This window comes from Protopterus annectens, chromosome 6.part0 (genome assembly GCF_019279795.1).
Source record: "Protopterus annectens isolate FY-2018-M chromosome 6.part0, PAN1.0, whole genome shotgun sequence".
Lineage (NCBI taxonomy): Eukaryota > Metazoa > Chordata > Ceratodontiformes > Protopteridae > Protopterus > Protopterus annectens.
In genome coordinates, this window is record NC_056737.1 from 1,888,391,677 (window position 1) to 1,888,417,008 (window position 25,332).

Genomic DNA, 25,332 nt, shown 5'->3' on the forward strand with positions numbered 1-25,332 from the left:
GTGAAAAACGTTTGCTGATGTGAACATTTGATGAACAGCCATTTGTTGATTTATTGTTCGATGAACGGCCATTTGCTAAAGTTAGTTTTCGATGAACTAATATAGATCCATTTTGTCTTTTCATATAACTTGTTGTTAGTTTCATGCAGTAAAATAGTTGTAAGCTGTTAAATAGAATGAGAAATTGTTAAACTGACATATACTTACATCATAACATTTGCTGATCACCTACGAGTAATCACATTGCAATTGCAATGTAGGCTATAGACGATACACACTCAGGTCCACAGACACTTACCTGAAAACATACTATTTTGCTACTTCACTAGAGTCTTGTGTTTAAAAAGCAGACAGTAGGAGATGGGGGCTAGAAAATCTGCAAGCAAGTATCTGTTAACAAGCTTGCAAAGGCATTGTGCATTGCAACCATGGAGGGAGACAACTCGGGATTCAAGGATGGTGCATGGAGCACCCTACTGACATCACAGATTGGTATATTAAGAGCAAACTGCAGCCTTCAAAGCAGCTGCGGATATCAATGCAGATGAGGTTTAATGAATCATGTCAATTGTGTACCAAAGAATAGCATAAGGATGCTGCACAGAAAAAAAAAATCAACACCTAGCTGATCCGTACACAACCATCTTAAACCTTATCTGGTGCCAGGAAACTGAAAAGGGGGGTGTGGGGGGAGACACATGTTCATGTCCTCTGAATGCCTTGTAGGTTTCATGTAAACTATTGTATAATAATTGAAAGTAATACCTCATGGAGTTATTGTTTTAGATGAGGGCTTGTAGTAATACTGACTGACAAGCTGCATCACTGCAGGAAGTGTAACCTGATATAGTGATGAACAATGAAATTACCCTGAATATAGCAAATAGAGCTGATAGCAAGATCCATAGGGATTCTTTTCTTGAGCTTTAAAAGTAGTTAAATGTTAACAGAGCTGGTTGCAAGTTATATTTTTCACACTAGTGCTTTTCCAAATGAAAGGTAAGATTAAATAAAAGAAGAGTGTGGAGAAAAACTGAAAAAGAAAGTCTCAGACATGCAACATCTTAGTAGAGTAAGCTACAAAACATTCTTCGTATACTTCATGCAGCAAAGGCATGCTTCTGTAGTCAAGGTGCATCATTTATAAATGTCATGGCTGTAAGAATAATACAGAATAGTATCTATTACTGTATGTTTTTCTGGGACTAAAACTTTGTTATGTTAGAACAGAATATTATATGTTTATACATACCACATGCTTCTGTTTCAAAACTTAAGGAGTGACATCATGACATTTTTCTGTGTTTTCTTTCAGTGTTATTTATTTATTTATTATTTTATTTTATTCTATTATAGTTTAGTTTAGTTTTATCTGGAAACTGTTTTCTTTCCTGGACATATGTCTTTATTCATTATATATTTGCAGTACAGCATTTTTCCAGATATCTTTATCATATTGGGTACAATCACTACTTTCAGATATTGCTGAAAGATTTTAAAGTAACACACAGATGATTCTACTAAAACTATATCAGATCTAGACAAACACGTGAATTTGTTAATCTGTATTTACTGCATCCTCTTTGCCTACATGATCAAAGTCAGCTGTTTTCACAGGAAACAACTCCATATTTGGTGACAGTATGAAAAAGTTACAACTACCCTCACAGGTATTAAAAAAATGCTATGTTTTTTCACGTATCTTCATTAGGATACCCAGAATAATGGTGTACTTATGCAAGTTTCATTCTGCCATGTTAGCCATGTACACATAATGATATTTTAAGCAGTATTGGATTTTGACTAGAGGGATACCCTTGGCTAGTCTTTTCTGTAGTTTTTCCAGTCATGATATAGGACTACTGTAAATCAATAAATAAATTATGCTGAAAATAACAGCACTAAACAATTAAACCCTTTCTTTAAGGTAAAATGAAGAATACTTTACTTGCTACAGAACATGATGCATCATTGATAGCTTCGTTGTAAGACATATTAACAATACTGAATGTTTAAGTAAGACTCAGCATTCTTTCAGAATGTAGAACTGTATTTTCAGCATGTGTATTTAGGAAAAATTCATAGATCACGTACATGGGAGTGATCACATATTATTAATGCTTCCTTATTACTGCTGCTATAATCAGGCCCCTCTGATGGACACTGATTTAGTAATATTTATCAGAAGAATAGAAATCTAAATTAACATATGAAGATCCTGGAAGAAACAAAAAGAAAAGAAAAGGAAAGAAAAGGAAGATGTGCTTTATGCACACTGGAAGGCAATGTATTTCAGTGACTTAAAGTTCTTTATCAGGTGTATTCTTTTCTGGCATGGATACTGCACTGAGCCATCAAACTTACATATGCTAAAAGATGACACATTCTCATTAACTGCAAATGAGGAAACTATTAATATCATTTCTACAATTTACTTATTCACAATAATAAAATAAGTTACAAACAATAAAAAACACATCTTTGATGAAATTCAAATAATATATTTTCCACAGATTATTCCATTTGAGGCATCCTTCAGGGTTTCTAGTTACATCCTCAATGTGTAACTGTATTTATCTGTCTTATATATTTAACTCAGTCAAGAAAGCCCAAGTTCTTGTCTTGTTCATTGACAGTTTCTTTCAGCAAGTGCAAGCCCCTTTGTCTGTATTTGTCTGACATACATCAAACAACTGTCTGTAATGCATGTCAGACATATGATCATGTCTCACGGTCCAGAGCACTTATTGTTGCACTCCTAGGTTAGTAACAGTATTGTGAGGGACCATGAGTCAGTGTGCAAGGAACTCAGTATAATTGATGAAACAAAAGAAATAACCACTGCATGTAATACTGTACTTTCATGGAAAAGTTACCCATATTTTTAGTTAAAAATACTGGAATCTGGAAATGGCTTGATTATAAGATAACTCCTGGCATTTGGGAATTTTCTGTATCGTAGTTTTACATGAGTACAATGATTGCACAGGCTTACTCAACAAATATGTATAATGAGGCTAGTACATAAATCAGATAATTCCAGAAGCTGAATGTAATTTAGATTTGCAATGTGCAAGACGTGCATTTTCATGGGACTGGTTTTATTATACACACTTAGTCATGCAATCAGACTTGCACAGTTTTAATTCACAGAATGAAATCAGAACTACAATAGCCTGATTAGCAAATCCTGACATTACATATCTCAGAGTCAAGCCGATGTTTTACTTTTTTCTTTTTTTCTTCTTGCAAGTACAAACAGTGCCGTTTTAGAAGTGCATATATGCCTGAGTGTTAACCCCCAAAAGCTGCCTTTAAATACACCTATTATCATGAAGGTATCAAGCAAGTGGAAATCATATATTGTGTTATTTGTATTGATAGTGTCACTGCTTCTTATGTGTTTAATTTGTCTAGAACGCCAAAGCATTTTGTCTTTACAATATAAATTGGTTTTCTCAGATTTACCACACATTAAGCTGGTGCTTAAATGATCATAGTGGTTTCCTCTTCTTTCTGTCTGTTGAAAATGTCATTCACTGAGTACTGCTTTCTAAATATCTTTTTCTTGTCTGGGTACTTTTATGATCTGATTTGCTGCATTTCTCAGTTTAATCTAATGAAAAAAATCATTAGTTAGGATCTTGGGCAAATCTTGCCAAAACAGAACTGAGCTGTCCTTCAGCTTGTAGATAAGGCTTTATTTGCATACACTGACCCATTCTGTGATTCGACATTCCTCACATACAACATAGCAACACCAGTGAAATTTACAGTTACATCTTTCAGTCCGTGTCTGTCTCAGAATGTTATGTCCCCTCCCACAGCAAAGGCTTTCACAGTTGTCCATTCCTGGACTGGTTTTGTTGCAGATTCTCCCTTGTGTTCCATTGGAGTCTGATTCTGTTTCTTTCTCACAAAAATCTGGTGACTTCTCAAAATAGATGAGACCATTAATGCTTGCCCGCCTCCTGTGGGGTGGATGAGCTTGTTCCACCTGCCCTGTATTTCTGTTGTGAGCCTTTATCAATGTTGCTACATGAAATCGATCCTTCAGGACAGAACCAACTTGCCGAAAATCTGGAGTCACCTGCCAACATGTCTTCAACTGACAGCTTCCAGACGTTCCATGACATTTGCATTTTCTCTTCATGTTATCCAAAACAACCTGAAAATCAAAAAAAAAATGTTATTAGCCTGAACCTGAGTTATGGCTGTGTTATGCCAAGTGTCTTATAAATATTATCATTTAGTGTTAATAGAGGTTTATTGGGAATAATCTAAACTAATCAGTAATTTTGTTCACAGACAATGCATCTGATTAAAAATTGAAATAACTGACATGAGATCTTTTAAAGTCCATATTTTTTAAGGGTAAACCATTTTGTGAACAACATTAAAACTGCCACGCATGGGGACAAAATGTAATTTGTGTGAGTAGCAATGCCCTAGAAAGAAAATCAGGATATGCTTTTAGTGGCAGGAAAACATGACATCTGCAAAAAGCATGCTTACTGCTCATGTGCAAAACTGCAGCACTGCTTACAAGACAAATGATGGTACATCAAAGGAAAGCTTAGAATCCTGTTTCTGTAACTGCAGTTTGAGAGTTTCATTCAGCTAAAGGAACTTCAGTACTTACTGATTTATCATGTGCCAGCTGATAACATTTCTCCAACATGCAACTCAAGACACATGCGGACACACACACACACACACACACACACACACACACACACACACACATGCAAATACATATGCACAGGTTGACACACACGTTCAAACACATATGTGATTCACAAAGTAACAGAAATGCACACACATACACATGCACACAAACACACACACACACACACACACACACACACACACACACACACACACACACACACACACACACATTTACATATACACACATACCCATATACATACAATGCAAAACCCATTACACAAACTTATGGTAAAATATGTATTATTGCAGCCAACTCCAATAGTGTAGGAAGATAAAAGCCTGAATGTGAAGTCTTTATTTTATTACAGAATTGGTTATCTGTTGGAATGGGCATTGGGGCTGGGGGGAAGATGCTTCGCATGACTTAGTAGTCTCAACTCTCTTTGGTGGAAGTATGGGACATCTGCCTAGGATGTATGGTCCCATATTAGAAACTGGAGTCTAAATAGGAGTTATGACTTCAAGGGAGACAGGTCTGTCTTGAGGAGTTATGTCAATTGCAGAAGCAGGAGGCATGTTCTTGTTAATATGTTTGCACACCAAACCATGTGCTGTTTGCCAGGCATATACAGTATGGATTAGGCTTAAAGCAAAACCTGCAGTTCCCGCAAAACCTGAAATTCCATCAAGGCCGATGGTCACACTCCAAGTCTACTGTCAAGCCTGAGTGAAATAAGTGAGCTGTAGGGCTCTCAGCAAGAGGAATACATCAGTGGAAGGGTAGCTGGAGGAGACAAGGCTGACTGCCAGATAGATAGTCTGACAGATATCAAACAAATGTACAAATATACATATATGACCACGGAATAAGATAACTGTATGTTTGATGATAGTTTTATATATACATATGTATATATATATATATATATATATATATATATATATAGAGAGAGAGAGAGAGAGAGAGAGATACACAAATGGATAGATATATACAGACAGACAGAAACACATATATGAGCAATGATTAACATATGTGTATGCTTAATAATTCTGGATTGGGAGAAAAGTAACACACGCACACACACACACTTTAGATAGAAAGCTAGATAAACAGACAGACAGACATAGAGATATACATAACTAGAGACACAGAAATACAGGCATTTAGACAGAAGATAATGTAGTACATGCTTGATGATAACAGACTGGGAGATAATGTGACAGACATTTTGTGTATAAGAAGAGAAGATAATAGAACATTTAAACTTGTTTGCATAAATACCATTAACCTGCTATAAAGAAAAGAGAGCCACAAGATGTAGGCTATAAAATATACTAACAAGGAATATTAAGGTGACATGAAAATGGAATGAAATTAAGAGAGCTTTGGCTGTAGTCATAGACATGGCACTGACATTAAATGCATGAGTAAAGCATTAGAACAAAGTGACAATTTAGACAAATTAGTTTAACACAACTGCCTTATGTGCCAGTGTCGTCAAGTTAGCATCCGAAATGGATCCCACATAAATTACAGGACGGTAATTACAATTTAATGTTCAATTGCCCACAAAATTAACTGCAGTGCTGACAACTGACCAACATTTATCTCATTACTTCTTGTTGTTTTAATTAGGAAACATCATTTGGCCATGTACTGTTTCCCCACCTCTGAAGTTTCAAAACAGGAAAGGACTGGCCTTGAGTTTGTTATTGTAAGTAATTGTCTTGACATTAATGACTTTGTTTAAATAATTTGTTTTTAAACACAATATAGACAACAATACATCATAAGGACCCTTCTCATGTAGACACGCATAGTACTAACAGAGAGCTCTAGGGCACATACGAGGGGTAGTGGTCAGCTGATTTGAATGAAATGAGTAATCGTTACTTCTAGTCAACCACTTACAGAGCTGTATTTTATTTTAGGGAGGGGTATTTTAAATGTGCCAACACACAGATCACATTATCTAGGAGTATATTTTTTATTTCTATAAGCACTAAAATGAAGATGCTCTTTTCCAAAAACAAAAAGATGAGTGAAAATCACTGATCCATCGTAAAAGTGTTTGAAAAGAAATATTTTTTTTCTAAAGGAATACAATGCTATAAAATGGAATTTCTAAACTTAATTTCGCACTCAGTACTTTAAACAGACAGGTAGAAGATACTGTACTACACTGAACAAGTCCTTCACTTCAACTTGAAATTTTTTTATATATGTATAGTTAACTGTTTAGCACAGATGATTATGGGTATGAGCTTCTAACAGGATTTCACCCTATAGTCCAGAGTTTGTATCCCTCAGCCTGCATTTACCTAATGGATGAATATGAACAAGTCATTTAACTAGACAATGCTCCTGGGTCATCCAATGAAAAAGGTTACCTTGTTAAGAAATAAAATATATCCATGAGACCTGAATCTTTCAATATTGGTGACAGGAAGAGAAACAAGGACTTGCCTAGGATTCACTAAAATCCTCACCACTCATGCTAATCACACAGTGCAGGATGGTCAATTAGCATGATGGTGAGAAAATTAGATTCAGAGTTAAGTATGGCTGCAGTGCGAAGGACCTCATTACAATGTCCTCAAATTGAACAATGTTGTGCTAGTACTGTCTGCTCTAGTGCTCTCCATAGCAGCACATGCATCCCTTTAGCAAAGGTCCCCCCCCCTACATACACTGTTAGACATCCCTCAGATGCACCTTTGTTGATGACCCTTAGAGTAGGCCGGGGGTATTCAGAGGGTGTTGTCCATGGCAGGAGGTAGTGCTGTGGCTGAAACATATACAAAGGTGTGGATGGTGTGCCTGTGCATCCCATTGCATGCCTTTCTCTAGGACAGTGCAGGTGAATGCAGGTTTGGCTTCTTAGAAAAACTCTCTGTCTCTGGCAGCAGCAACATGATAGAGCTTCAGGCAGTATTGATTTCCTTACAGGCCCCAAGCATAAGTCAGAGTTAATCCAAGGATGGCTAACCTAGGTTTGGTAGATCTAGTGGATAAAAGAGAAGCCTTGGGAATAGCTGATAGTCATTTTCAAGAGCGAACATGCAGGGATTTTTTTTTTATTACTCACAGTCTCCTGTCAGTTATCGTAATATATTCATGGTGATTTTCGCTCACAGCCTTCCATCAGTTATCTTCCTGAATTTATGGCCCCAACATAGTAATTTATATAACCCTCACATTTTCTACCTTAATTCCAATATTTATTTAAATAATGAAGAATGCCAAAACATGCCTATAAATGCAATATATGCTCACTACATTTTCTTTCCAAAATACCATAAAAGCCATAATAAAATGAAATCCATAGTTTAGCAGCTACTGCTGTCTCTCTAATCTGATAGTACCACTATTCATTAAGCAGAACAAGAAATAACTTAAAGATGAATCTAAGAATTGAAGAAAATGTATACAAAAAGCGAGTAACAGAATCTATAGGAGTTCCCCATTTCCTTTGGCTACTGTACATTTCAGCTTATGTGGCCACTTTAACTCCTTCTCTCCAGTAGAGCTGTTTTAAGAATGCACCTTTAACTCCCAGTGGGTGCGGCTTTAGCCTTTAAAAAACTAATTTACTGCCTTACAATTCTAAGAAATACTCATTGACAGAGGTCAAATATCAGTAAAACTGAGTTTAACATCATGTATGCTTCAAGATAAAATATTCTGATACATTGTATGTAGCATGGTTTTGGAATTATTAGTCCAGATATGAACAATAATTATTTGACGCCTAGAAGCGCAGTAGGAGGTAACTGCAGATACACCTGGAGGCGCACTCGGCTGTAATGTGCAGGAGAGCTCATTCTTTTCATGTTAACTACCATTCTAAAACTCACTGAGTTTAAGTTTACTTATCAGATGGTAGCTTAAGACTATTGGTCTGAATGACTGGCAATCTATGAGTTATTCAGATAATGCAGATGGAAGCTGTGGCAATTTAATGGAGGCTTACAGTTGATATCTTATGCATTAGCCTATCCTAAGAATTCATGGGTGTAAGTCAGAGAAAGTTTGCTGGATGGGATGCCATTCTTTCAGAGGATACACACACACAAACATACACACACACACACACACACACACACACACACACACACACACACACACACACACACACACACTCTGAAGACTGACTTAGCGAGTCATAGCTCAGTCCCAAAAACACACCATGACTATGCAGAGCTTGACATATGGAAATGAAACTTTGGAGTTCATTACAGACAGACAGACACCTGCCTCATTCTGCAGCTGCTTGTACAGTAGTGCACTGCTTACAGACCACAGATAGTCAGTTCTATGATTAATTAATTGTTTCTACAATCAGGAAGTGAAGTTCAGAAGCTGGGCCAAGTTAAACAAACATGTAACTACACTGGTACAGGAAGTTACATAGCACAAAATAAAATAATTACTTTAATTCTGCCAGCTAGGAAGTGAGGGGAGGATGCAACTGGAAAGCAAAACAGCAGAAGAAGCAAGCAGGAAGAGCAGTCCTGTATCTTTCAGCATCAATCTATCCTATAGTAGTAGCAGCATTCTTTTGTGTTGGTTTCTGTAAGTGTCTAGCTAACATTCTAATCAGATTCTAGAATCAGTGTCGCACAAGCCTGCTCATGTTTGTAGTGAAGTGGACTGATCATTCCTCTAACCTGCTGTGCACACAGATGCTTCATACATAGTCCTTAAGGGGCAGGATCAGTTTCATGTACACAGACTTGAATACCAGCATGTAGGCCCACACAGCATAAAAGTCATTAGGACAGAATTTATTTTATTCTTTGTTTATGATATGATTTTTTTTTTCAGTTTGACATTTTCACTAGTGCTTTATTACTACTAGGGAGTTCTATTTATCCGGTTAATGATTATTCTGTACATAGCATACATGGTGCAACTTATTTTCTTTTATGTTTTTGGTCAAACAAAAAAAGAAAAAGCAGTTAAATAATCTAAGCTGGAGTTAATAACCTAATGTTGAGAGATTCATAGATTTAGAAGTTTGTTTGCTAAGCCTATAGCCTCTTGGCCTCTAAGAGGATTGATTGCTGTAACCCCATGTTGATATTTTCTGCTTACAAAGTGCATAATGTGGAGGGTTAAAGCATGCATCTCAACCTCCTAATGCAAGAATTATGGACAATGGCAAAAATTCTGTAATGGGAAGAAAAAGGCCAGAAATCAGGGATAGCTTTTAAATATTGCTCTTATAAACTTAAAAAAAAATTGTTAGAATAACACATTTTGCATTAATCTATATTTTCTGAAGGATATGAAGTCTGAAACTCAAATATATGTCATTATTTTTGTGACTTCAGTCCTCAATGATTTAAAGGAGAACACCTAGTTATACCAGTACATATCATTACCAAAGCACTAAATTCATTAAGTTGAATTCTTCTGCAGGTCCTAATAGGCAAATGTTTTTTTTTTTCCCTGAGGGTCATATTTGTTAATCTGACTACATTCTTTATTGATTCGTATCAAAGAGCCCTGGAAGATGGTTACATGGCACATACTTAGAAAGAAAGAAGCAGTTGTGGTCCCTATACCTAAGTATCAGTTTTGCTCTACAGTTGAGAATTATTGGTCCGTCAGTTTGACTTGCATTTTTGGAAAAATGCTTTGAGCATTCTATTTTGTTATTTATTCCAAAATGCATTTAAGCAAGAGGTTGATGTCTTTTAACATAGCTGAACATAAATCAAAACAGATGAGAGGTAAAGCTTCCTCTTGTCTGTTGGCGGTGGTTAAGAGAAGGATTTACGGATATCACTGATCATAAAGGGACTGAAGAGTTTTTAAATTATGGGTGGAGGTTAAATGTATATCGAGAAAATCCAAGGTTCTGAAAGGCTTGTTGGGCAATCTAGTAGGATAGAATGTTTGTCTACTTATAGCTGGAATCAGTGGTTAGGTAAATTCTGTAGAAGCTGAGAGTCATGGAATTATTCTGAGAAAGATAAGTTTAATGTTTCATTTAGTTGCAGGGTTATGTTCCTTGTAAAGAAATGTACTTTTAGTACAGACTTTTTTGTCTTCACATGTCCCACCAGCCAGCTACAGAACCATGCTGTGCCTCAGTAAGAAAAGGAGCCTGGAGTTGCCACTAAAAATATGAGGCAAAAATTGGACATTCTGTGAAATTCTTGACAATTGCAGAGTATTATAAAGCACCTGAGACCAACAGGCATTATAAAAATGCAGTTTATTGCATACAAATGAAAATATTGTGCATTCTTCAATGTAAAACAAAGTCTTGCAGTTTAAATGTACAAAAAGTACCTTTAACTCAGTCTTGTACCTTTGAAAGACAGCCTGTGCTGGCAGCTCTTTGCAGATTCCTCTGGTAAGGACAATCACAGTCTTCCTTCAATGTGGAGGATTTTGTTATTCCCAGAGCTGCTGCACTGGACACACTCCCTTTTCGCAAGGGACAAATGCTCTCTGGATTGCTTTCTTTTGCTCCTCTTTCTATGTTACATTCACTAGCTCATTAACAAAGCTGTTCTCAAAGAACTAAATTCAACGTAAATGGAACCACGTACTTCTCTTAGGGAAACATCACTTTATTTTCAGTGGTATCTTCATAACACTGCCGCAAGCATTATTTATACAACTATTTACAAATCTTTGTCACTTGTGTTTTGACATATAGTAAAAACCAACACAAAGTGCTATAGTATATAGATATTTTCTTATTAATTTAATGGCTGACATCTTTTGTTCGTAAGATGGAACTTTATAATCTAATGTTGGAAGGTGCTGCCCATAGTCTGTTACATTTTTTTTTTCGGTACTTACATATTATCGCAACCAGATTTTTGTGATAATACGGCTTGCTTCCCGATCAGTATCAGTAAATATGTCTGTTTATCTGGTTAAAATGGAAAACAATATGTTTTCTTTAGCAAAACTACAAAAGAAAAAAAAAAAAAAAAGAAAAAACCTACAAAACATACTGCTTCTTCGTGCTCTTTACTGGCAGCGAGTTGCTTCTTGGCAAGGCTGCCCACTGAACGTTCTTTGTCAGCCAATGCCATCAAAGAATGGTCATACATACCAGATTTGTGAGAGTCTCTCACAATCAGCTTCCAAATCTCTGATAATTCTTGACATTATGGACAAACAAGTCCTTGTCCTTAATGTCATGATTTGGGACAGTTTACAGTATAACCTGCCAGTCTTTTTGCACTGTCCTGCAAATCAGAGTTGACATGACCCGAGCTGTATGTACTGGCTGGCTGGCTCTGGAAGTTGGTTGTAAAACAGCAGTGTCACCCCCCCCCCCAACTGTTATCCCCTATGATGTGTGTTTAATGATAAATAAATCACATATATAGATGTCGCATTTCCCCCCTTTTTGGATGATGTGGGAACTGTCAGTTGCTTTTCACCCCTTTTGGGCTGCTAGTTCTGGGGAAGGCAATATGCTGCAGATGTGGCTCTTTGCATCTGGCCACAAAATGTCATCGCTTGAAAGGAGAACATATCTTTGCTGTCACTTTATGTCTTTTCAGGATTGGCTTTTGGCCAAGCCACAAAGAAACACAGTAGTTTGTTCAAAACTGTTTACATTCAGTGAGGTTGCACTGTGATTGTGATTCAGAGTAATTTCTCCATTTCACATACTTCTGCTGTGTTGCGTGCACACACAACAGGACTTGGAAACGTAGTATGACTGACATGATGTCGGAAAATGGCATAGGTGCAAACAAACAGTCATTTTTCAAATACTACACTGTTCCTACCTCAACAAAGTGTTTTTTTTTTTTTAAAGATAACATTGCCTGTGTGATTCTGCATACATTTCTGGTTACATTCACATACGGGGAAGCAAGCGGTATTATCACAAAAATCTAGTTGCGATAATATGCAAGTACCTTTTTTTTTTATTACTGATACTTATTTTTACAATTTGATTTCCTGTTATGGTGTTATGTTTTATGGTGGTGTGAATAATGCACAGCCTTTCACCTAGAAAAAAGATCAGACATGGTCTTATGGACCAGAAAGGGGTCAGTTCTAAGCAACCTGCATAAAAGCAGTATATAATGATAATCCATAAAGCATTTCTGAATAGTTCAGGTTTTCCATCCTTTGATTTTTCTAGTAGGGAACTCATAACTTTTCAAGGTGTTTCACTGGCTTATTTGAAGATTGCAGAATGGGGAACTTCATTCAATTACAGTTTTATCATTATTTTATTTGTGGGTAGGACATGTTTTCATGCCTTCACTGCTGCATGGTTCCCCCGAGCTGCCTCTAGCATCCAATTGCAGGCATATATGGGGTGCCAATGCCCAGATTCACCAGTAAGTGATATCTTCCACAAAGGCACATAAGCTTGGAAACTACTTCTACATGCATTTCCACCTTAGGCCTAAGGACTATTACTATACTCTAGTCTAGTCAATCTGCATGTTCATCCTGGTGCCTGCTGCAAGTCCCAGTTATCCAACAGGGCTCCAATGAATAGACCACCCTCTCAAGCAGAACTCTTATGTCTCACACCGTTGAGAAAGTTCAGCAGTCAGCAACTCATTATTCCTGCCCCTCGCCATACAAACTCCAGCCTACTGCTGACTTGCTAATCATACTGAGATCACCATGGTTATGGTTTGGGCTTTATCCCTATGTGCCATCAAAGCTGGTATTGTATGAAATAATAAGTTGGAACAGTGAGGTGTAAAATGATACACTGATCTCTTGGCGTGACTACACAGCTTCTTTAAAATTTAATGGGTCACAAAATATACTTTCATGAGACTGATAGATATACAATGCTCAGAGTTTAAATTGTTAACTAATGTTGTATCTAGAGCTCCAGTAATTGTATAATCTTTTATGATTTATTTATCTATTTTAAAATAACAACAGCCCTTGGTTTTCCTGTTTGTTTCCTGGCTATGATGCATTTTGTATAATTTCAGTATGCTCTATGTGTTTTTGTGGGGTTTAATTTGTAAATAGTTGTATAAATAATGCTTGCGGCAGTGTTAAGAAGATACAACTGATTTTCTCCTAAACCCCAAGGAATAAACTGCTCATATGTGCATGTGTGGTATGTGAGTGAGTCTGTGCATGAGCCCACTAATGGTCTGGCATCCCATTCAGAAATGGCACTCTGCCTTGCATCCATTGCTTATACAAATGTGTTCCGTTTTCTACACAATTTTATGTAGTATAAAGTGATATCAGCTAATGAATGAATGAATGAATGGATGAATTAATATGTCCATCTTACTAAGTTTCATGATGCTACAGTTATGGGCATCAAAGGTGAAACAGGAAAATAAATACAAAATTAAATAAAGAATGGAAATTTGAGTAGGCTCTTGACCTCATTGTCTGCCTCACCTACGATACTGATTCTACCATGGAGGGAACTATGGCCAACTAGTCATGGCACTTCAGCTTGCAAACAGCAATAACCATCTCCAGCGCTAGATGATACCACTTGGCTTCTCCTTGTCCCACAATGCATCATCATAGGAACATAGGCAACTATCAGGAAAGCAGTCACTGATGTCATGTGACACCTAGCCCTTAAACACTGAAAATAAAAGTACACTAATAAAACTTACCTCCATTATCTAAGAAGGGCATACAGGAAATCTTGGGGTAAATTTGCTGTTACCAAGCTATTCATGTAAGGTGGCTTTTATTATGGTCATAGTACTGCTATGTTTGATACATCGAGGAAGTTTGTTCTATAGGTCAGGAATGGGTTGGGTTATGAACTTACATCCTGAGTGCATTTTGCTAATATATTTGTATAGATTAGGGCCTTTGATATGGGTGTTTCTGATGCTGCTAGGCTTTTTAAAGTATAAGACATCAATCACGTCTGTTCAATTCATGGCGAGCAAATAGACCTCAGAATACAAGAACAATCTGTCATAGAAACTGAGGGGTTTAAGACCCTTGATTTTCTTAGGTAGAAATCTCTGTCCTTTCTAGTTTGGTAATGTGGTTTGTTTAGACAAAGCAGAAAAGGATAAATGTTTACTAAGGGAGAAGTACTGTGAAATAACAAGATCATTAGACATGGAAGAAATTATCTTGTACAATAACGGTCCATTGATTGTATACCTCATGACCATTTATTTTATCCTTATTATTCCATTAGCAACCAAAACTAAAGTGGAATAAATGGCACCACAGTCTTCAACCATGTTTAGATGGGTTAACCCATTTTAAAATTATAGCTAAATTGATCCAAATCATTATCCAGTGAAATGTAATATATCTTGCCAATACACAAGTACAAACTCAAATGATAATAAGAGCATATAAAACTAAATAATTAGCATGATCAATTTTAAAACAGAGAAATAATGACAAAAAATGCAGCAGGAAAATTCAGACAATGATGAAATGAAATCAAGCCTAAAATGTTCACAAAACTATATGACTCTACATCATGTAGGCAGGAGCGGCCTTAGGTCAACTGGTGCCCTAGGCAAAAGGGCACCACAGCACCCCCCACCACATCACCCAGTGCCATCATCCTGGTCTACCTACACCAAATAAATACTGGAAAAGTACCCCTACTAAAGCAACACCCTAGGCGGCCACCTAGTTGGCCTATGCCTAAGGCCGGATATGCATGTAGGATATCCAGTGGAAGGTACACATACAATTCCACCATTACACAGAAACTCATTATCCACTGTCACTGAACAAATAAGGGGAGAGCAAACCCTAGAGACTGATAGCAAAATATGAAAGAGCTGCAGTCTCTCCTCAGAAAACTCCACTGCAGTGTTTTATAAGTGGGGATTCTCTACCACAAAGAATGGCATGTGACCAACAAATCCTAAATCATATGGCACACACACGCACATGCACGCACACACACACACACACACACACACACACACACACACACACACACACACACACACACACACACACATAATGTTCAAGTTTACCTTTACATGTTCACTGTAAATCAAGCAACGCCCACTGGAAAAAGTCTGACTTAACAATAACAGTAAACAAAGAAAAACTGTTGTGACTGTAGGAATGAAAAAATCTACAGAAGACATTTTCTATGCAGATCTTTAAATTAACAGTTGGTGAAACTAATTCCATCAAGTTACATAATGTAAAGCGAAATGTTCATCCTCTCATACAATCACATGTCCTTACAGAAAAACAATATACCTGAAATTAAAAGAAAATATTTAGAATTACTCAAATTACCTTATCCATATGCACATATCCTGATATAAACAGCTTGGTAAATGTATACTTTTATCTCCTTAATGGAAGGCAAAAAAAACGAGGCACCAACTGTACTCGAAGTGATGTTCAGCGCAAGCTTCTTCACATACATGAACATATACATTGCTAAGATATCGCTGAAGAGTGCACTTATTGGAGAGAGAAAGAATGAAAATGAAGTTTTATAATACAATATATTATTTTAGAAAGTCAAGAATATTTTACATGATGTTAATGTACAGATGCTATATATACCATTTTATGTTGTTTGGTCACCCTTGTGATTAAACATTTCCAGCTATGGGTAAACCCTGCATTGCCTAACCTCATGCAGATTTTATATACTGCTTAAGATTAAACATATATATATATATATATATATATATATATATATATATATATATATATATATATATATATATATATATCTTCTTCTTTTGGCATTTCCCAGTTAGGGGTCGCCACAGCGGATCACCTGTCCGCTCATGATTGGCAGTGGAGTTTTACAGTGTCAGGTTGCCAGCCCGGCACCCAACCTTCCACAGAAGGCACACACACACACACACACACACACACACACACACACACACACACACACACACACACACACACACTCACACCTAGGGCCAATTTGGAGTGTCCAATCCACCTACAGCATGTCTTTGGGATGTGGGAGGAAACCGGAGCACCTGGAGGAAACCCACACGACCACAGGGAGGACATGCAGACTCCACACAGAAGGCACCCCAGCCGAGAATTGAACCGGAGAACCTCTTGCTGTGAGGCGACAATGCTAACCACTGTGGCCGCCTATATACATATATATATATATATATATATATATATATATATATATATATATTTGGAATAGTACATGGACAACTGTATTCTGAACTGCACTATAATCCTTCAGCTTCAATGCAAACTGTAGAGCGTGCATCTGCAACACCTGGGAGGACTTGCCCAGTATGGCTTTTAGCTAAGACCACCTTAATTATATGAACTTTGACATAATGTTGTATCAGATCACGCTTGACTTTCTGACTCTCTTCTTGCTCTGTTCACCATCATTCTTCTATAGTAGAATCACCTGCACAGCTGGATATGGTGATCCAACTGAATTCTCATTAGATTTTATAGAATGTGAACATGACAGGTATGCTTATAGTCTGTAGGATGAACTCCATTTTTGCATTTTATACTTCAACTGTCTGTTAGCCTTTGTCTGCATTTATACCATGAATCTTTACATTTAAATATTAGTGGGAATTGACTATCTGCAGAAATGTACAAGTCGCTGAGTGTGAAGAATTTCCTGAAACTTATTGCTACCTGTAACATTTATGTTTATATTTGGAACCTGCAAGTCTGAACTGCAGAACTTCAAGCTTGGTTTTTTTTGACAAACTCTCTTTTGTTTATAATACATTTGCTGTATTTTGTGTTGGATGATAATGTTGACTTAATTTGTGAAATAGAGAGCACTTCCTTTTCCCAACCATAACATACCTTCCTAAAGAGTAGTCAGACAGCATTCCAATTTGGATCAGATTCCACATACAAATGCTGCAGTTTATTTACAATTAGTAGTCTACCCAAGCCCTCATGAGGAAGTATTTAGTTAAGGCTATTGATCTAAGCATGTGCATCCTATTGTCAAGTCATATCGGCCTTTTGGCTAAGATCAAGTGTGTGCATGTGTGTGTGTGTGTGTGTGTGTGTGTGTGTGTGTGTGTGTGTGTGTGTGTGTGTGTGTGTATCTACTGTGGCTGTTACAGCTCCCAAACTTCTTTAACAAGTATGATAAATTATTTGAAAACTGGCAAAATAAGATAAAAAGTTTTGCTTATGTGGTCAAATTAACAACATTGGTTTTCTTAAAAATCAATAAAAGAATCTGATGTAACAAACTCTTTGCCGAGAACTGTGGTTTCTAATTTTTTCTGTCTGATGCTAGAACATATCATCTTAAAGCAAATGACAAATTATCGTTAAAAGCATAAATCCCAACAATTTCTTATTCATAATGGCATTAATAATCAGGAATACCGATTTAAGGTTTTTCAAAAAAATTTTAATTCTATTTTAATGAGCTGAAATTTTGGGAATTATATCCTTAATTTTTAAGTGCAATTTCCAGTTACTTCAATTACTCTATGAATCTAAGTACAGAACACTAAAAAAAGACATGTTTTCTATTAGAAATACTCATTATGATGAATGAGAATCCTTCCTAAAAATGGCACATATTGTGAAATATTGTTTTTTTTCATTATTTAGAAAGATCAAATTTTAGAATTTTATAGTATTTTCCAGAAACATGAAAGGAGCAGCGTGTGTGCTAATTTTGAGGATAGACCCCATGAAAATCATCACCAAAGTTATTTTTGAGTGAGAAGAAACACTGAAGACTCTGGCCCCTTATATCTATAGTTGAAAAAACATACTGCTAAACTGTACAGCTCAGGGAACATAAGCAAGCAGCAATGCCCAACAGGGGTGTGTGTTATCAGGGAGTAAATACCAGCCCAAGGGTGTTGTGAGGTCCCTGCACTGCTGGCAGACTGCCTTAAAACCCCCTGGAAGGACATTATTTCCATGATAATGCCCATCCTGGAGGCTATTACTGTGCTTATAGAATGGACAAATGTTAAATTGCTTTGCAAATGTTTTTTACTAAATGTCTTTTAAAATATTTTTGAAGTAAAATAGTTCCTCAATGTAATGTTTTAAATGTGCTATAGCATATGTAACTGTTGTTGCCACATATTAGAGTTTCAGGTTTCCTTAATTTTGGCAAAGTGCATGATGATGGTAGACTTTTTTTGCTCTATTAACTTTTTATATGATTCTGAGTCATGATTAAAAAGTTCTCCCTTGTGTTGTCTAATTTTCCTTCTGACTTTGTATTGAAGTATCCCTCCATACACATCACACCCACCCTGTCAACTGTTGATCTCTACTTTTACAGAACACTCCCACTATTGTCTCTTATAGGTGTCCTGTCCTTTGTAAGTCATGAACTGTTGCAACTCATTGAAGATTGTCAGAGATTAGCGTTTCATTGTTCTTATTAATGAAAAAAAAAATCTTGGTCTACAAGCTGCTAAGCATAGTAAATTAATAGTGCTGGTCCATGAATCAAGGTGATATAAAGAGTTAATTGTAGTGCCTACTGTCCTCCCACCACTACATATGCAGTTTTTGCTCATTAGTTTGAAGAAGTGCTGGGGTATGACTCCCCTTCCTACACACCACATTGACACAAATGCATATAATATATATATATATATATATATATATATATATATATATATATATATATATATATATATACATATACACACACACTGACCCCCATCTCTCTCTCACACACACACACACACACACACACACACACACACACACACACACACACACACACACACACACACACACACACGCACACACGCACACACACACACAAACCTAACCTATTCCACTCACTAACTAATCCCTGTACTGCAATCTCCCAGGTAGACACACAGACTCACACATACACGCATACAAGCAGTCTCACACATGTACACGTGTATATACACCTCAACACTACCTGTCTGCTAACCTCACTGGCACTTTCCTCTAACATGAGCAGGTGAATACAGTGTGGTTAACCAATTCATTAAATCACTCGGCTATGTAAATGCCTTACCATGAACATTTCTGTGGAAGACCACAAGGCTAATTAATAAAGGCTACTCCTCCAGAATGCCCTATTTGCATTTAGCATGACCACAGAGACAGCTCATAAAGATCCATATGAGGCCCTGCATGTCTAATAGTTTTGCATGGGACTGCCTGTATGATTTCTTATTGGACTTGCAACTGCACACTTCTATTTAAACTACCATATTATACAATAATGAGAAAATAGTAGCCTTGTTTTATTTAATGAGCAAATAATAATAATATTAATAATAATAATAATAATAATAATCATAATGATAAGAAGAAGAAGAAGAAGAAGAAGAAGAAGAAGAAGAAGAACAGTAATAGTAATAAACTCTCTGAGTACATTAGCATGGCAGCAGAATCTCTCTGACATACCCTGCTTCCATCTTAATAAATAGTTCTATCTAGGAAAACCATGTGCCTAATATAGAGAAAAGATCAGTTATTACACCTCTTTGCTGATTTCTTGGACTTGTGTCTGTTGCCATACTGTCTGCATTGTCAAAGATAATTGAAACAATATATTAAAGTGCATGTCTTTAGACATCTTACTGACAACTTATTCTCTCCATCACAGAATGGTTTCAGACCCATAGCACTATTATAGCTCTTCTTAGTTTAATCTACCTGGTTAATCTTCAGAGGGACTAGGGAACCCAGCTTCTTTGCTTTTTCAGTACCTTTTTCTACCAAAAACTCCTAAGCAGACTGTCATTACTTGGTCTGAGTTGGCTTACCCTCATGTGGTTTCATAGCTACCTAACTGACTCCAGACAGTCACGAGGCTCAAGGAATATCCCTCATCCCTTACATTTTCAGTTGGAATTCTATAATCTTCAGAACATTTATAAATGACTTGCTCACAGCAGCCAGACAAGTGAGTGTTGTCCAATATGCAGAAGGCGCCACACTCATCTGCCCTGCAAACCCCATATCTAAGCTCCAGGATATAAATAACCAACACCTCTTTTTCTTCAAAGGATAAAAGGCTAGCCTAGTTGGACTTTCTTGGACAACAAATGCAAAGAAGCAAATAAATAATAGTGTTCAAGAAACTTTGCTAAAATATCACAATAGATAACAGAAATGTATCTTAGTCTGATGTCATATAATTTGAAGGAGCACAGTGCAGGAGTTAATGTTTCTGCCTTACAGCACTTGGTTCTTACAAGGCGTGTCTTCTCCGTGGAGTTTGCACATCATCACTGTTTCTCCATGAGGAAAGGACTGATTTATTGAACTCATAAAATGAGATTTTGTTTCCATGAGATTAATACAGGAATCATACTGATAATTTTTAGGTGTGATTTCTGGTCTTTAGCATAACATCATCGTATACTTTCTACTACATATATACATGTGTTGTGTTTGTGTACATGTATGTATGTATGTATGTATGTATATGTGTGCATATATATGTAGTATATATATATATATATATATATATATATATATATATATATATATATATATATATATATATTATGTAGGTATGTATATATATATATATATATATATATATATATATATATATATATATATGTGTGTGTGTGTGTGTGTGTGCACAGGTCCCCTTCATATGATCAACCTTTCAAAAGTTCAACTTTCATATGGCCAAGACCATATGATCAAACTTTTAAAAGTCCGAACCTTCCTAACACAGTTCTCCATACAGCGCGGAATGGAAAGATTTCCCTTTTCTGCACTGTAGTCCAATCTTGGAGTTGGTATATATAAATAGCAGGGGGTGAGGGGGGTACAGCCCTCCACGTGGTGGGTGCAGAGGGGCTTGCCCCCTCCCCCCCCGCTAAAACCATGCAGGTCATTTTTTTCTTTCTTTTTACTTTTTTATTAGATGTTTGAACTTCCAAATGTTCGATCATATGGTCTCGGCCATATGAAAGTCAAACTTTTGAAAGTTCGATCATCTGAAGTAGAACAATGTATACACACACACTCACACATGCATAAATAGATATAGATATAGATATAGATATAGATATAGATATAGATATAGATATAGATATAGATATAGATACAGACAGCCAATAATTATACACATCCATACCTGCACACACCCACACACTCACACATCTATATCTATCTATGTATATAAAGTTTTGTGTGTGTGTGTGTGTGTGTGTGTGTGTGTGTGTGTGTGTGTGTGTGTGTGTGTGTGTGTATGTGTGTGTGTGTGTGTGTGTGTGTGTGTGTGTGTGTGTGTGTGTGTGTGTGTGTGTGTGTGTGTACTTAGTATTTATGGCTCTGTGTAGAGTACTGTAAGGCAAGTAAAAGGTCTATGCACTTTTCCTCACTGTAGTGCGATCCTGGAGTTAGTATATCTAGTGGGGGGGTGAAGTTCAGTGAAATGAGTTTTCAATGATGTGATCGGGATGAAATGAAATTCAGTGAAATGTGATTCCATGAAACAAAGTAGATCCATATATATATATATATATATATATATATATATATACATATATATATATATATATATATATATATATATATATATATATAAAACAGCATAGCTTTCATCCAACAAGCATTATGAAATCATAACACTGGCCTTTAAAAAGCATAGCAGTGCGTGAGAAATAAAAGCACCTATTTTCACAGCAGAATGACTTTATTAGACTCAGTATAATTAGCAAAGGGATCTTTGTACATGTATTTATTTATTAAGGTATGTGCCATAAACAGTTCTAACGTTATGAAGAACTTCAGTAAATCTAGGAAGAGCAAGAATAAATCAAATGGCCAAAATCATAGTGCTATGCTTTTATACATCAGTTTAGAGACATGCAGATAAGTATAAACAAGAGATGCAAGTTTGTTATTGTTTATTACCTGATTGCTTGATGATCATACTAAACATATGAGGGCTCTTGGACCTAACTGAAGTTGTATAAAAAGAGGCTGCTAAACATTGTGTAATAGTGACAATGAACCATATAGTATCCTGGATATACTTAGCAAACAGTTAGATAAATATATATATATATAAATAAATAAATACACACATAAATAAATAAATAAGGTTTTTGAAACAGTTCTAAAAGCTAAGGAAAGCCACATATTAAATGAGTGTGTAATGGTTCAGTTATAACTTGTGTAGCAGAGAATAAAGATAGTATTCACATATGATATGGTAATATAGTCTTACATAGCTAGGTTAGCTGGCTTAAAATAAGCAGCCTTGTCTAATGCCTTAAAGATATGAAAGCATACAAAAAACTCTCAATATTGTGCATTCCCAAGAAAGATAACGTGTCATCGATGAATTACAGAATTTTTGTTGCACCTAACTCAGCTTCACTGCTCATGGCGTACTCCACAAGCAGACAACTGGATATATATATATTTATGTAGATATAGATATATATATATATGTAGAGAGAGAGAGAGAGATATGTAGATATAGATATATATATATATATATATTTATGTAGATATAGATATATATATATATATATATTTATGTAGATATAGATATATATATATATATATATTTATGTAGATATAGATATATATATATATATATATTTATGTAGATATAGATATATATATATATATATATTTATGTAGATATAGATATATATATATATATATATATTTATGTAGATATAGATATATATATATATATATATTTATGTAGATATAGATATATATATATATATATTTATGTAGATATAGATATATATATATATATATATTTATGTAGATATAGATATATATATATATATATATTTATGTAGATATAGATATATATATATATATATTTATGTAGATATAGATATATATATATATATATATTTATGTAGATATAGATATATATATATATATATATTTATGTAGATATAGATATATATATATATATATATTTATGTAGATATAGATATATATATATATATATATTTATGTAGATATAGATATATATATATATATATATATTTATGTAGATATAGATATATATATATATATATATTTATGTAGATATAGATATATATATATATATATATTTATGTAGATATAGATATATATATATATATATATTTATGTAGATATAGATATATATATATATTTAGAGAGAGAGAGAGAGAGATATGTAGATATAGATATAGATATTCTGCACATTATGGGGGGGGAGAAGACATAACTTGGTTCTCATTCAGAATTCTTATTTGGTGCTAGTTATTTGGATTTTTTCAGGATAAGTAGGCTGGCATTCTTCATTTGGGAGTGGTGCTGTCCATGACCTTCCGTTATTCATTTTCATCTTAGTATTGGCAGGTAAATGATACCAGAGCAGCACACATACATTACCACATCGTCTCTGTAAATATTGTAGCACCCCTTTTCTGTATGGACTATTTTTTCAAGTTTCCAGCCACAGCTATAGATGAGCCATACATCTCCTCCTACACTGGACAAAGGACAGTGCATTTGCTCTTCTTCTACCTCACTGACCATGCTCTAGTCAAAGTGCAAGACCTCTCTCTAATATCTGTTGGTGCATGTGGTATTCCTACAGCAGCTAACATTGTTAAACTAATGTGCAGAAAAAAGAACAGCAATGTGAATTAGTGGCCACCACCCACCCCCCCCCAACTATATATATTAACTCCAGGATTGCAATACAGTGGGGAAAAGGCCATATATGTTTTATTTTCCTAACAGTACTTACATTCAGTGAAATGCGATTCAGTGAAATGAGTTGTAAGTGATTTGAGCTTTCAGTGATTTGGTGTGAGCGTTTTGAAATTCAGTGAAATGAGTTTTCAGTGAATCAAAGTAGACCCATCTATCTATACATATATATATATATATATATATATATATATATATATATATATATATATAGTCTATATTAAATCACTTAATGCTTAAAAAAGTGAATGGTGATTGATCGACCCTATGTAAGTGAAAGCTTACAATGTCGAAGTGTTAGAACAGCGATTTTTTCCAAGGGAAAAAAATCGCTGTTCCAACAAAAAAAAAAAGAATTTAAACATTACATTAAGTGGGGGGGCTTTGCCCCCACACCCCCCTATTTAAATATACCAACTCCGAAACTGCACTACAGTGCCGAAAATGGCAAAGCACTGAAACGGCCAAGCAAATTCTTTCCCAGGGAAAGAATTCCCTTAACAGCCACTTCAATATTTTCTGTTTACTGCCTTTTAAGTTCAACTAAGATGCATTTGAAAGAATGCGTCTTCGGTCTTCTAATATAGACCCTATAAATATCTACATGGATCTATGTTAGATTACTGAACTTCCAAAACTTTGAAATTCATATGGCTGAGACCATATGAGATAACTTTCTGAACTTCGAACATTAAAAAAAAACTTTGAAAACAAAAAAATTCTAATTTTAACACCTCCCACACCCCTTGATAATTAAATATACTAACTTTAAGATCACACTACACTGCGGAAAAGAGTAAATTTCCCATTCTGCACTCTACCGTGATCTCCATTCAAAATGTTCAAAGTTTCAAAACTTTGATCATATGGTCCTGACCATATGTCTTTTGAAGTTTTGAAACTTCGATAATCTGATGGGGATCCATATGTACATATATAGATAGATACATACATAGATATAGATATATTGATATATCACATTTATCTTTGCCCTTGTTGCCTGGGTTTTACTTACAAAAGGCATGAAAATAGCCATTCACTTATCTGC

The 25,332-nt window shown here is 35.6% G+C and overlaps 1 protein-coding gene across 1 annotated transcript in view; it reads right to left on the reverse strand.

Annotated features, from left to right (window-relative positions):
- Positions 1 to 194: 194 nt before the first annotated feature.
- The window catches only part of WNT10A (Wnt family member 10A), a 414,421-nt gene continuing 389,283 nt past the window's right edge, over positions 195 to 25,332 (reverse strand). The window contains exon 4 of the mRNA XM_044075214.1: positions 195 to 4,168. Coding sequence (XP_043931149.1) covers positions 3,701 to 4,168 — 468 coding nt within the window. The 3' untranslated portion in view covers positions 195 to 3,700. The remainder of the gene's footprint in view (positions 4,169 to 25,332) is intronic.